A 13,717-nucleotide genomic window follows, 5' to 3' on the forward strand; every position below is an offset into this window, starting at 1 on the left:
AAATCAAATGGAAAATTGTACAGTGCTTTAAGGTTTGCAAAACACTTTACACATTATCTCATTTGATACAATCCTGTGAAGTAGGTGCTATTAGTATTAATTATTAATTTTACTAATAATACAATTCACATTATAGGTACATTAATATTATTAACAGTGACTTATGTTAATACAAATTAATATTATTTATTATGAGTATTTAGCTATTATTAGCATTATCCCCCTTTTCCAGATGAGAAAGGTTAAGAGACTGAGACTGAGAGGTTAAATGATTTGTTCAGTGTCATGCAACTAGTAAGTGTCTGAGGCACATTTGAACTCAGGTCTTCCTAACCTAGAATCCAGAGCTCTATTACAAATGTTTTCTTTCCCCAAAGCATCAATCAGCTTGCCATGGAAATCCAAACTTGGAATTGTGTATATAGCTTGTAGCCTTGCACAGTGATTGTGACTTTATTACAATTTTTGTTTTAACACTATAGGATTATGAGTGTATAGTGGGTCTTTCTTAAATATGGAATTTTCTTAATCCTGTAATCATGCTAAATTGCAGTAAGGTGTAAAGCAAATAGGAAGGAAGTTTATTTTTAAATACCTTGAGATTTATTCTCTAGTCCACTTTTCGTAGAATCATAGTCATCCACCAATCTGTGATTCTTGGTTGAGTCTACATCTTCCACAATCAATTTCTTATTATGTGGTGAGTTTTGTACTGATTTCCTTTCTTTCTCCCTTTTCTCTTTTTCTCCTATTGCCTTTAGCAGGTTCAAGTTATCGGAAGAATAATTTCTTTCCCCTGCCTTGTTTTCTGGAAGAAAACCCCACAAGTCCAGCATAATTTTATCTTTTAGGTTAAGATCATCAGGTTTCAGATTAGTTAAATAATTATATATACATATTCATACATACATATATTTACATGTATATATTTACCTGGAGGGGCTGTTTTCAAGATCTGATCTGTTTCAGCTTCAGCAATCTAATTGTGAAATAAGCAAAGAAAGAGGAAGTTCCAGTCATTGTTTATACATATGCCACTACATTCTTTAAAAAAATCTCTAGGAAGTTCATACATTTACACATAGGGTTCATATAATGCATAAGATGCTAGATTATATCCTTAGCATTTATTTCAGTACAAATCTGTGTGCTTCTATCATTCAATATCCAGACATTGCCAAAAATCAACTTCAGTCATCAAGAGATTTCATTTTAATTTGTGCTAAGGGCTACTTAGTTCCTAAACTTTCTGATGTTATAATGACTATAATAACAATGCATAACAAGAAATAATGATAAGAAGAAAAAACACAAAATAATGTTTAGAGTTTTTCATTTGACCTACCTGTTCTTTCAAAGGCCTTTCTACACTTAGTTCTCTGTTGTGTAGAGATTTATCTAGAATAAACACACACATTATATATAATTAATGGTGTTTTGAAAAGTCACATGTATTTTAACTCAAATATGGATAGCAAAAGCATTTTACATTTCTCTCATAAAAAGAATAAATGGTCGTAAAATCTACAGAGGAAGAGAAACCATCTCTTTAGGATTTTGGTGGAGACAAATTGTATTATAAGAAAAATTGTCAGAATTTTTCTCTGGATTCTGTGTTTTCTGGATTTTCCTAGATTTATACTCTTCTCTGAATCCAATACACATTTTAAAAACTTGACTTAAAAGCCCTTCTAACATAGCAGAAGTATAATTGGATTGGTAAAATTAAGAGATTAAAAGCTCTATCCTGAACATGACATGGATGAAATATCCGGAAAACAGTGCAACACAAGTAGAAAACAAAACAAAACATTAGTGTGTGTGTGTGTGTGTGTGTTGGTGTTTTTTTCTTTTCAAAATAGGGTATTTGAATAAAATTTCAGGCTTAGATGTATATCAAAACAGATTTTTCTTGTTTTCTGCCTAATATACATGGATTTGGTCTGAACAGAAAGTGTGACATCAAAGATTTTATTTCAAAGCTTTATCTCAACAAAAAAGAAAGGGCGGATGTACACCTACCTTGGCTGCCCTCTGGTTTGGGGAAAGCATGAATTTGGCTCAGGACAAGCGCCAGCACCTGAATCATTGTCCCCATCCGGAGAAGCCCCATGCTTATCCCTGCGGAAACTGCTTGGCGTAGGGGCTACAGGCAACTGGCGTTGCTGACAGAACTGCAGAGAGACCCACCCGCACTGGTAGCAATGCTTTTGTTATGAATGGAGAGGAGGAGTAAAAACAGGAAGAAGGAATGGAAAGGGAGGGAGAGTAGACTGAGAGGAGGCTGTTTGTTCCGTTCTGCACCTGCCGGAAAAGCTGAAGAGAAGAAAGGGCTTTCCAAGATGCTGAAGTTGTCTGGAAGGGCTGCTAGAGCGCTGTCCGCCCCTTGAGGTGCTGAAGTTTCTGAGAACGGGAGCTGGCGGAACTCCCCCAGACTACAATCAATTTCCTAGGGCGTAGTCCGTATTTAGCTTCGGCAGCTTGGAGGCTGTGAGAAGAGGAGGCGCATGCTCCAACCAGGCTAGGGGCGGGAAAAGGAATAGTCAGCAGACCCCAGGACCGCTTCATTCCGAGTGAATGTACGGGGGAGGGGCGACGGAGTGGGTGCTTTTCAGCCAACGGCTGATATATTTCCAACTTCTTAGTAACCATGGCTGATATTTATTCATATAAAGTACTCTCACCTGAGGCGTATAACAAACCTGTTAAGTGGGTACCAGCAGGTTTTACTATCTCCATTTTATAGATGAGGAAACTGAAACTCGGAGAGGTTGATTTTTCCCAAGGTCAGAGTTAGTTTAAGAGGTAGGATTTGAACTTAAGTCTCCTGACACCAGGTACAGCACTCTATCCTTTATACTTTATTTCCTCAAGCCTTGGAATCTTTCCCTATTCCCCATTTATTTGAGTCATCATAGTACCCTATTGAGAAACCACTTTGCAGAATCCCTGGCAATGGAGGGAGGAACATATACCGCATCTTTTAAGGTCCATACTGGCCTCCCAGGTCCATCCAAGTGACTCTAACTCTGAAGAACCCTTAGCTTTTGCCTGCTCACTCACCCTCTTTCCCCCAATAATCTTCTGAATACCTATTTAAGAGTCCCTTTCCCAGCCCTAAGACTTGATGTAAGTTCTCTCCCTTGGAAAATTCCTGCCTTTTAAGAGACTGGATTTATATTTTAAGTCTTTTCCTGACTCTTATTTTTGCATGTCAGTACCACAAAGAAATTTGCATTTAGTAGTCTGATACTTTTTTTTTCAAAGTGGCAAAAGTGTCATGACACAATTTCAATCTAACACAAGCAAAACCTGAAATGATTTTTGTTTCCATATAGTAATACGTATTCTTTCAGTAGTCCTCTCAGGTATGCATAGCAAGAGAATGCCAGAAGACCCTCTCAGAGGAGGACAAGTATAAAAGTCATTCTGGGATATGGCTCTGAGGAATTCTACTGGGATCTAGGACCTGAATTCTTTGGAGGCCAGCCAGGAAGAAAGGAAATAATTGTAAAGGGAATATTCTATGGGAAGGAAGGGTGAAATAGTTAGGGGCAAAAATATACTCTATATTTTTGGATTTCTTCCCAGGTGTCTAGTATGGGATGCTTGAACAAATCAAGCTACCAGTCTTAGAAACTACTTGTCATGATTATTATGATTACAATAACCCCACCCTTCTGGAGCTCTGTGAGAAACAGAACTCTTTCAACTAGCCCCAAATAGGAGGCAATCAGACTATAATCAGGATTATGGTCAAGTTGGTTGGCCACTGCATTTTTAGAATTTTAGTCCCTGGTAAAAGAAGGATAACAAGTTGTACTGACTTTTGACTCAACAGCTTTTTTCTAAACCAGGAGTTCTAAACCTACATCTATAGATCTCCAAGGGATCCATAGATAGATTTTAGGGGGCTTTGTGAATGTGGATGGGAAAAATTGCATCTTTATTTTCACTGATCTGTAACTGAAATTTATTATTTCTTTCAATATTGAATGTAGGGGGTAGAACATTATTCTGAGGAAAGGTCTATAGGCTTCACCTGACCGCTAAAGGGGTCACTGACACAAAAAAGGTTAAGAATCTCTGTTGGCTTATTTGGGAAACTTTTTGAAATGTTCCTTACTCTGTGAATCTGTAAGATTTTGTATTTGGAGATTACTGTGATTTTCATCTGTACATGTGGGTTTGCATGTGATATTTGAGACTCTATTGTATGGCACTGAGGAAGCAAGTGAAAGGACATTGCTCATTACCTTCCTCCCCCTGAGATCACGGGGAACTGAAATGAATTTGGGATGAGGATTGTGTTTAAAAAATGCAATCCTGCTAATTTGCTGGGACTGGCAAATTTCAAATAGGGAAAAATATGTAAACTGGGCTTGTCTGGGCATGCCTAAATCTCCTAACATGGAGGCACCTTAAGGGTCTTTGGAACATATCCAGATTACCTAACATGGAGACCTCTGTGTCTCCTACCACATGGGTGGTATAGTCTCCTTTGATTGGCTGCCTTCATCTTTAAAATTGGTGAGACTTCCACTCTTTTTCTGCCCTGTACAGAGTGTGAAAAATCCCAGTTCACCCACAGCATGAAAACCATGGCCTCTCCCTCTTTTACCCTGACTCACAGAAATGGTCCTGGGAGTGTTTGTTTCTGTTCCATGTTTGTTCTCTTCAGTTTTGGTTGTTAGAGTTCATTTTCACAGGACCAGGGAGTTAGAGACATCATAACCTTGGATCCAGAGTTTCAGGTGGGAATGGTACAGCCAGATAGATCAGCATGGAACCCCTGCGAAGCCAGAGTGCCTAGAACTTGAACCTGAGGCAGGTTTTAGATTTGGAACTGGGTTCACACTGTATGGGAACTGGGCTAAGCTATAATCTAGTCCCGTTCCACTCCCCAGAGAGTGAGGTGGTACAAAAAGAGAGAATTTTTCCTCCCATATGCTGGGAGAGTAAGTTTGTATATTTGTGACTCTGTCTTTTGAAATAAATATTTCTATATAAAAGCTGGGGGAAAAAGACTCCCTGTCCTAGACTCAACTCAGGTGCAATCTCTCATATGAGGCCTATCCTGATCCTCTCAGTTGCTAGTGCTCTCACACCAGAAATTACTATGTATTTATCATGTACGTTTCTATATTTTGTATTTACTTTTCTATATTCATATTGTTTTCCTCCAATAGGACGTGAGTTCACTAGGGACAGATTTTGATTTTTGTCTGCATCCTCAGCATTTAGTACTCACTAGGAACTTGAAAAATACTTGTTGAATAAGTGAACACCCAAATCCTTCCTTGTCTTTTTAAAGAGCAGGTTGTTGATTCAAAAGCTTTTCTTTCCTTTTTATATATTTAAAGATATTATGTGGTAGCTTTTGAATTAGGAAACCAATGAGTGTTCTTTCATCCACCTTCTTTGATGTGAGGAGCAAGAGAAAACCAAAAGACCTTCTGAGAAGAGGAGATGTGTTTCCATACTTCCAAATTGCTACCACAACCTCAAAAATCAAACTAGCCAAAAAATGAACAATTGTTTCCTCTGAGTTAGGAGCCCACTTTTTTATGGTCTCAGCAAAGTTAATTTTGACAGACTATTCTGGAAGTCTAAACTGAGAGGAGGGCCAATCTGTAGACCTAAGGGAGACAGCAATTCCATCACAATAAGAGCCAACATTTCTAGAGTGCTTTTCCAATATGCAAAGCCCTTCCTATATATCATTTCATTTGATCCTTTCAACAAATAAAAAAATGAGACTCAGAGATGCTAGGTGAATTCATCCAGAGTCTAGAAAGTGTCCATCAGATTCAAACTCAGATTTCTTCTGACCCCAAGTCTGCATCTTTTTTCAGATTATACTCTTTGCCTTTCCAGGAAAATCATGAAACAACTATTGTAAGTTTCATCAAAATCTTAGGACTCCAAGGTTCATTCTTCTCTTCATCTATATCCTCTTCGGTTGCGATCTTATCTTATCTGTAGTGATCTTATCTCAAAGCTTCAATTATCGTCTCTATGCAAATGACTTCCAAACCCAAATCTGGGGCAGCTAGGTGGCGCAGTGAGTAGAGCACCAGCCCTGAAGTCAGGAGGACCAGAGTTCAAAGCCGGCCTCTGACACTTGACACACTTACTAGCTGTGTGACCTCGGGCAAATCACTTAACCCCAGTTGCCCTGCCTTCCCCCCTGCAAAAAACAAACAAACAAAAAACAACTACTGGCTAAATAGCTCCATCTGCATTATCCTGCCAATACTTTAAATTCAACATTTGTGAAATTGGTCTCATTACTGATGGAGTATGGAGTAGAATGACACTGGAGTTGGAGGCAGAAGAGCTAAGTTTTGACTTTGACTCTAACACTTCTTAGCTGTGTGATCCTGAGCAACTCATAACTACTCTGCCTCAATTTCTCTATATGTAAAATGAGCATAATAATATTCATAAAATTGGCCTTAAATGGTTGTTATGGGGAAGGGACTTTTCAAACCTGCAAGAATTACATAAATTTGAGTAATTATTTTTATCTTCCCCTCTAAATTTACCCTCCCTCAACTTCTTAATTTTTGTTAATGAGACCAGTATCTACCTAGTATTTCAGATTCATAATCTTGGAACCATATTCATTTTTTTTCCCTCTCTCTCATTCCAGATATCCAATCAATGAACAAGTCCTACCACCACAATTTTTCTTTGTTTCTTGTCAAAAGTGTCTCTTTAACTTTGACATGTTATCAGGAGGGATTAGCCCTAGGTGTTTATGGGTGCCAAGGACAATATAAAGAAATGTCATTTTAAAATACTTTCCCTGAAACTACACTAATTCAGGCTTTTATATCCTTTTGCTTAGTAATATCTTCCTAATGGGACATCCTACCTCTAATCTATATCCTCTTGTCTTATTTTTTTCTATTTGTATTTCCAGGGCTTCACACAGTGCTTGTCACACAGTAAATGCTTAACAAATACTTTTTTATTCATTCATTCTTAATATACTCTCTGACCAGACAGACCTCTTCAATCTTCTTAAAAGACTGTAATCCCATCAAGTTTGGTCTCATATCATGTAATATTCCTTCCATTTCACTGAAGACCCTAGAATTCTCTTTGAGGGTACAAACCACAGAGAAATAAGCTACATCAAAGTGCTACTGCAAAGAACTACTCTCTGTCCCCTGTTTTTGTCCTGCCCTCCCTGATGTCCATGCTTTTGCCTTTGTTTGGTCTTTTCCACCCAAGATCTGATCTGGCACATTCCTAAAGAAAGAGAAAGTAGTCTTAGACTTCCTTAGGCAGACATATAGCTATCAATGAATCTGAGATATAGATTCATCATACTGTCTCCTATGGTTCAACTATGACCCTGTTCTAAGGATAACGAAATAACATATCTATAGAAAACATGTCTTGGGACTATGATAGGGGTAGTATGAGAGGAAAGAGGAGAGTATGAGATCAGAGAAGTCAGCATATTAGCTCTCTTGGCCATTTTCCCAGAGAAGTCCACAAAATGATTATTAGCATCAGAATCATCATCATCATCATCATCAGAATCAACATCAGCATCATTGCCAATATCATCACCGAACATTACTATCATGCTTCAAAGTTTTTGTAAATGCTCTAAATGCATCATCTAATTTGATCACAGAGCAGCAAAGCATACAGACACAAACAAGGAAAACATCCAGGTAACCAAGACAACTGTGAGTCACATTTCTTTTCCCAGCCAGATCCCAACCTGGAGCCATGGCTTTTTGCCTTTTCAGTCAAAACAACAGTGCTATGGACTATTTTTATTTTTAAATTTATTGATACATTTTGACAAATCAGAGACTTCCGGACAAATACTCAAACAACTCTCTCCTTCCATAAAGAACATTGCCCCCAAAGAGCTAGTTTTTTTTACTATTAACAAAACAAAACAGTGGAAGCTGTCCTTTAATTTGGACGATATGATATTAACATTGACTGCAATAAAATGCCAAAATTTGATTGCCTCTCAATATTGATTTAATTAACATTATTGTAGTAATTGTGTATAGTGTTCTTTTGGCTTTGAATTCTTCTCTCTGCATCATAAATTCTTTATATGTTCCATTAATCATCATCACCATCATCATCATCGTCATCATCCTCACCACCATCACCATCATCATCACAATCATCATAGCATTTATTTAGTTCCTAATGTGTCAGGCACCATATTGAGTGCTTTACAAATACTACCTTATTTGATCCTCACAGCAACCCTAGAAGGTAGGTATTATTATAATACTTTTTTTTTTTAACAGTCAAGGAAACATAGTTCAAGGACACATATCTAGTAAGTATGTGAGGCTAGATTTGAACTCAGTTCTTCATGACTCCAGCTCCAGAACCCTACCACTTTGCTACCCGGTTGCCTTGAGGTTCCACTGTTCCTTCAGTAGTGGAATCTCTGAATCAAAGGGGAATGAAAATTCTGCCATTTAATCACTTGTCTCTTGAGGAATGGCTTAATCTTATAGATATGGCAATTCTCTATAGATTTTGGACTTCATACTTTTATCAAAGATATAAAATATGAATATTTTCCTGATCCATGTAATATGTTCTAATTTCAAGGGCATTGATTTTTTTGGGGGACAAAAGTTTAAAAATTTTTACATCATCAAGATTGTAAGTTTTGACTTTTATGAACTCTTCTATCCCATGGCTAGTTATGACTTCTTCCCCTCTCCACAACTACGAAATATATAGCCTTCAATTCTCCTCTTCTTTCATAAGATGAATTTTTGTATTTAGATTGTATATCCATTTGAAATTTATTTGGCATATAGTGTAAGATGATCTAAATCTAGTCTTTCCCAGACTACTTTACGGTTTCCTCAGCATTTCTTGCTGTCTCTTTCCCAGTAGTTTGTGCTCTTGGCTTTTTTTTTTTTTTTTACTTATAGACTGCAGTGTACTTTTTTTTTCTTGATTAGTCCATTCTACTGATATACTTTTCTATTTAAAAAAAAAATTCTCTTTCTTGTTGTTTAGCCATTTTTCAGTTGCGTCTGATTCTTCATGACCCTATTTGGGGTTTTCTTGATAAAGATATTGAACTGGTTTGCCATTTCCTTCTCTAGCTCATTTTAAAGATGAGGGAACAGAGGCAAATAGGGTGAAGTGATTTGCCTGGGGTCACACAACTAGTAAATATCTGAGGCCAGATTTGAACTTAGGAATATGAGTCTTTCTGACTTCAGGCCCTGCACTCTACCAACTGCGCCACCTAGGTGCTCTTTTAATCCAGTACCAGGTAGTTTTTTGTTTTTTTTTTTACTGCATTCGCAGCATAATTTGAGATCTGGTAACACCAAATTTTCCTCTTTCCCACATATTTCCATTATATTCCTTAATATTCTTGACCTTTTATTAACCCACATGAATTATGTTATTTTTTTCTGATTCTATAAAGTGTTTCATTGGTAACTTGTTTGTTACAGCAGTAAATTTGTAGAAAAATTGAGTCAGTAGCTCTCTTTTATTATATTGGCATAGCGAAGCCATGAATAATGAATATTTTTTCTAATTATTAAGGCTTCTCTTTTTGTAAAAATTGTTTTTGCAATTTTATTTATATAATTCATGCATGAGCATTTGTTGCTTAATTCATAGATGTTTAATGAATTTTGTGTTATCTTAAATGATATTTGTTAGTAATAGAATTGATAAAATTGATAAAATCATGCAATTTAAAAATGTTTTTGATAGTGATACGATTGTGTTTATAGTTTTTCAACAGTTGCAACATCTTTGCATTTTTGGAATAAACACAACAATGTCCTAGTGAGTAATTTTTTAAAAATATGTATTTCTGTAGCGTCTTTGCTAATATTTTATTTCATACTTAGGCATCATTATTCATTAGTGATATTGGTCTATGGTTTTCTTTCTCTATTTTATATATTCCGAGTTTGGATATTAATAATACAATTGTCTGGTAGGAGATATTTGGTAAAGTGCCTTTTTATTAATTTATTTTTGCAAACAGTTTATGTAGCATATAGCTTATTCGCTCAAATGCTTGGTAGAATTCACTTATAAATCCAGCTATACCAAAGGTCTTTTTTCCTTCCCTCCCACTTTGATGAGTGAGTTTCAATACATGAGAAAGGCAACTATTTATTATCCTCATTAAATGTGGAAATGCTGAAAGACTCACCTAAGAAACAGCCCTTGCAACTTTCTTCCTGCCACCAAAATCCAGTTGGAGTGTTTTGCTTACAGCACTAATATGGTAAATCTATTTATGAATGCTAGGCAAAATGAACAAACCAAATAGTTGTATATCTATTTGGCCCTGTTTTGAATTTCACCAGGAGGTTCATGGGCACAACTAAGAAATAATTCATAACTTGCCCAAGATGAAATGGATGGAACATCTATTGGAAATGTTACGGGACACCTAGGGGAAAAAATCTAATCTGTAGTTATAGAGAGAAACCTAAAATGGAGGATAGCCAAGGACACTAAGACTACTTTCCAACAAAGAATAGGGAGCAACCAGTTCAAGTACTGGAACACATAGCATCCTGATTAATTTTCTATTATGGTAGCATCTCTGTTTACTGTTGTTGAATGTAGCCATCAGAAGGGACTACCTTGACCTCACTGACTCCACAGTTGGAACAGGTCTCGTGATATATCTGGAAACTCAACGTGCCTTGAGCCCAATGTTCTGATTGCTCCCCAGCCTTTGGCTATTTGTAAAGTAACTTAACTCTTCCCTGTTGCTGCCCCTCCTAAACACTCTTCCCTGTTGAAGTGCATTTAAATCTGTCCCTTCCACCCCTTACAGGCACTCTTGCTCTCCAGTGCAGTGTAGTGTCCTAAATTGCAATTCCCGTGCCTTGATTAAAGACCTTTGTTGTTGCTACATTGTTAGTCCTCTTTATTCCAGGTGGACACTATCAACCAATAAATAAACATTTATTAAGTACCTACTATATGCCAGGCATGGTACAAAGTGTCAAGGATACCAAAAAAAGACAAGAAACAGTCCCTATTCCTAAGGAGTTTACAGTCTAATGGGGAGACAATATGCAAACAACTTTGTAGAAATAAGATAGGCAAAGGCTAAATGGGTGATAATCAATAGATGGAAGGCACTAGTATTAATAGGAGGTGGAATTTTAGCTGAGACTCAAAGGAAGACAGGGAAACTAGGAGGTGAAGATGAAGAGACAAAGAGTTTTAGACATGAGAGACAGCCAGCAAAAACAGCCAACTTTGACTTGGAAGGTGAAGTATGTAATGTAATGAGCAGCAAGGAGGCTAATGTCACAGAGTTCATGGGAGTGGATGTAGTATAAGGTATAAGAATGTAGGAAAGGTAGGTAGGGGCCATATTAAGAAGGGCTTTAAAAGCCAATTAGAGGATATTATATTTTGTCATGGAGACAACAGGACTACCAATAGTAATAGTCTAGGTATGAGGTGATGAGAACCTGACCAGGATAGTAGCAATAGAGCAAAGTATTAAAGGAAAGAAGACCACATATAGGAGAGAGGTTATGAAGGTACAAATTACAGGACTTGGCATCTGATTGTATTTGGGGAAGGGTGAGAAAATGAGAAGGATTACACCAAAGTTTCTAGACTAAGTGACTGGGAGGATGGTGGTACCCTCCACAGTAGTAAGGAAGTTAGAAAGGGGGAAGGTCTGGAGGGAAAGATATTGAATTCAGTTTTGGATATGTTAAATTTAAGAAGTCTATGTTAGGTACATAATACACAGTAGGAAATGACCATAGTAATTTAGTGTTTGATGAACCCAAAGACCCCAGCTTTGTGGGTAAGAACTCAACAATTGACAAAAATTACTGGAAAAAGCATAAAGTAGTTTGGTAGAAACTAGGGATAGACAAACATCTTACACCATATACCAAGATAAGATCAAATGGATAAAAGATTTAGGCATAAAGGGTGATATCATAAGTAAATTAGGGGAGCATGGAAAAAATGTACCTGTCAGATCCATGGACAAGGGAAGAGTTTATGAGCAAATGAGATAGAAAGAATTATGTTGTTGTTCAGTTGTTTCAGTCATGTCCAACTCATTGTGACCCCATTTGGGGTTTTCTTGGCATGGATACTGGAGTGGTTTGCCATTTTCTTCTCCAGCTCATTTTACAGATGAGGAAACTGAGGCAAACAGGGTTAAGTTACTTGCCTGGAGTCACACAGTTCATGTCTGAGGTGGGATTTGAACTCAGGTCTTCCTAACTCTGGGCCTAGAGCTCTATCCACTGAGTAACCTAGCTGCCCCCATAGAAAGGATTACAGGAAGTAAAAAAGATAATTTTGTTTTCATGAAATTAAAAGGCCTTTTGTACAAACAAAACTAATGCAGCCAAAATTAGAAGGAAAACAGGAAACTGAGGAAAATTTTATATCGTTTATTTGATAAAAGTCTCACTTATCAAATATATAGGGAACTGAATCAAATTTATAAAAATAAGAACATTCTTCAGTTAATAAATGGTCAAAGGACATGAAAAGGTAGTTTTCAGAAGAAGAAATCAAAGCTCTCAATAGTCACGTGAAAAAATGCTACAAATCATTGTGGATTAGAGAAATGCAAATTAAAACAGCTCTGAGATACCACCTCACACCTATCAGATTGTCTAACATGATAGAAAAGGAAAATGACAAGTCCTGGAGAGAATGTGAAAAAATTGAGACAGTAGTGCATTGTTGGTGGAACTGTGAACTAGTCTAACCATTTTGGAAAACAATTTGGAACTAGGCCCGAAGGGCTATAAAAAGTACATACCCATAGACCCAGCAATACTACTAGTAGGTCTATATCCCAAAGAGATCAAAGAAAAGGGAAAAGGACCCATTTGTACAAAAGTATTTATAGCAGCTCTTTTTGTAGTGGCAAATAATTGGAAGTTAAGGGGATGCCCATCAATTGGAGAATGGCTGAACAAGTTTCAGCATATTTTTTTTACTTTCTTTATTTTTGTAATTTTATTTTGTGTTTTCTTTTGTAACATGGCTAATATAGAAATATGTTTTGCATGACTTCACATGTATAACTGATATCAAATGGCTTGTCTTCTAAAGTTGGGGAGAGAGTTGGTAGGCAAGAAGAGAATTGGAATTCAAAATTTTTAAAAATGGTTGCTAAAATTTTTTATATTTAATTGGAGAATATTTAATGAAATAAAATAATTTAAAAAATAAAAAATAAGTCAGAGTAAAAAAAATCTATGAGACACCCAGTTCAAAATGTCCAATAGGCAGTTGGAGATTCCAGACTGGAGGTCAGGAAAGAAGTTAGAGCTGGACAAATAAATCTGAGAATCATCAGCATAGAAATGATAGTTGAATACGTAGTAGCTGAAGAGATCACCAAGTTAAACAGTATAGAGGTAGAAGAGAAGAAGGGCAGCTGGGTGGCACAGTGAGTAGAGAACTGGGACTTGAGTCAGGAGGACTCAACTTCCTGAATCCAAATCTGGCCGCAGATACATCTAGGCAAATCACTTAACTAGGTTTGCCTCATTTTCTTCATCTGTAAAATGAGTTGAGAAGTGTCTTTGTCTAGAAAGCCCAAATGATGTCACAAAGTGTCAGACATGATGGGAAAATGACTGAACAACAACAAAAAGAAGAGAAGAAAGCCAGGACAGAATCTTGGGGGATCCCTACCATTAAGGGGTATGCCCTGGAA

The 13,717-nt window shown here is 36.9% G+C and overlaps 1 protein-coding gene across 1 annotated transcript in view; it reads right to left on the reverse strand.

Annotated features, from left to right (window-relative positions):
- Positions 1-2,514, reverse strand: part of SCG3 (secretogranin III) — a 52,779-nt gene extending 50,265 nt beyond the window's left edge. Inside the window, exons 1-4 of the mRNA XM_036734143.1 lie at positions 2,023-2,514; positions 1,346-1,398; positions 934-979; positions 596-808 (exon numbers count right to left, since the gene is read on the reverse strand). Coding sequence (XP_036590038.1) covers positions 596-808; positions 934-979; positions 1,346-1,398; positions 2,023-2,113 — 403 coding nt within the window. The 5' untranslated portion in view covers positions 2,114-2,514. The remainder of the gene's footprint in view (positions 1-595; positions 809-933; positions 980-1,345; positions 1,399-2,022) is intronic.
- Positions 2,515-13,717: the final 11,203 nt, after the last annotated feature.

The sequence above is a fragment of the Trichosurus vulpecula genome, chromosome 8 (assembly GCF_011100635.1).
Source record: "Trichosurus vulpecula isolate mTriVul1 chromosome 8, mTriVul1.pri, whole genome shotgun sequence".
NCBI classification, from domain to species: Eukaryota; Metazoa; Chordata; class Mammalia; order Diprotodontia; family Phalangeridae; genus Trichosurus; species Trichosurus vulpecula.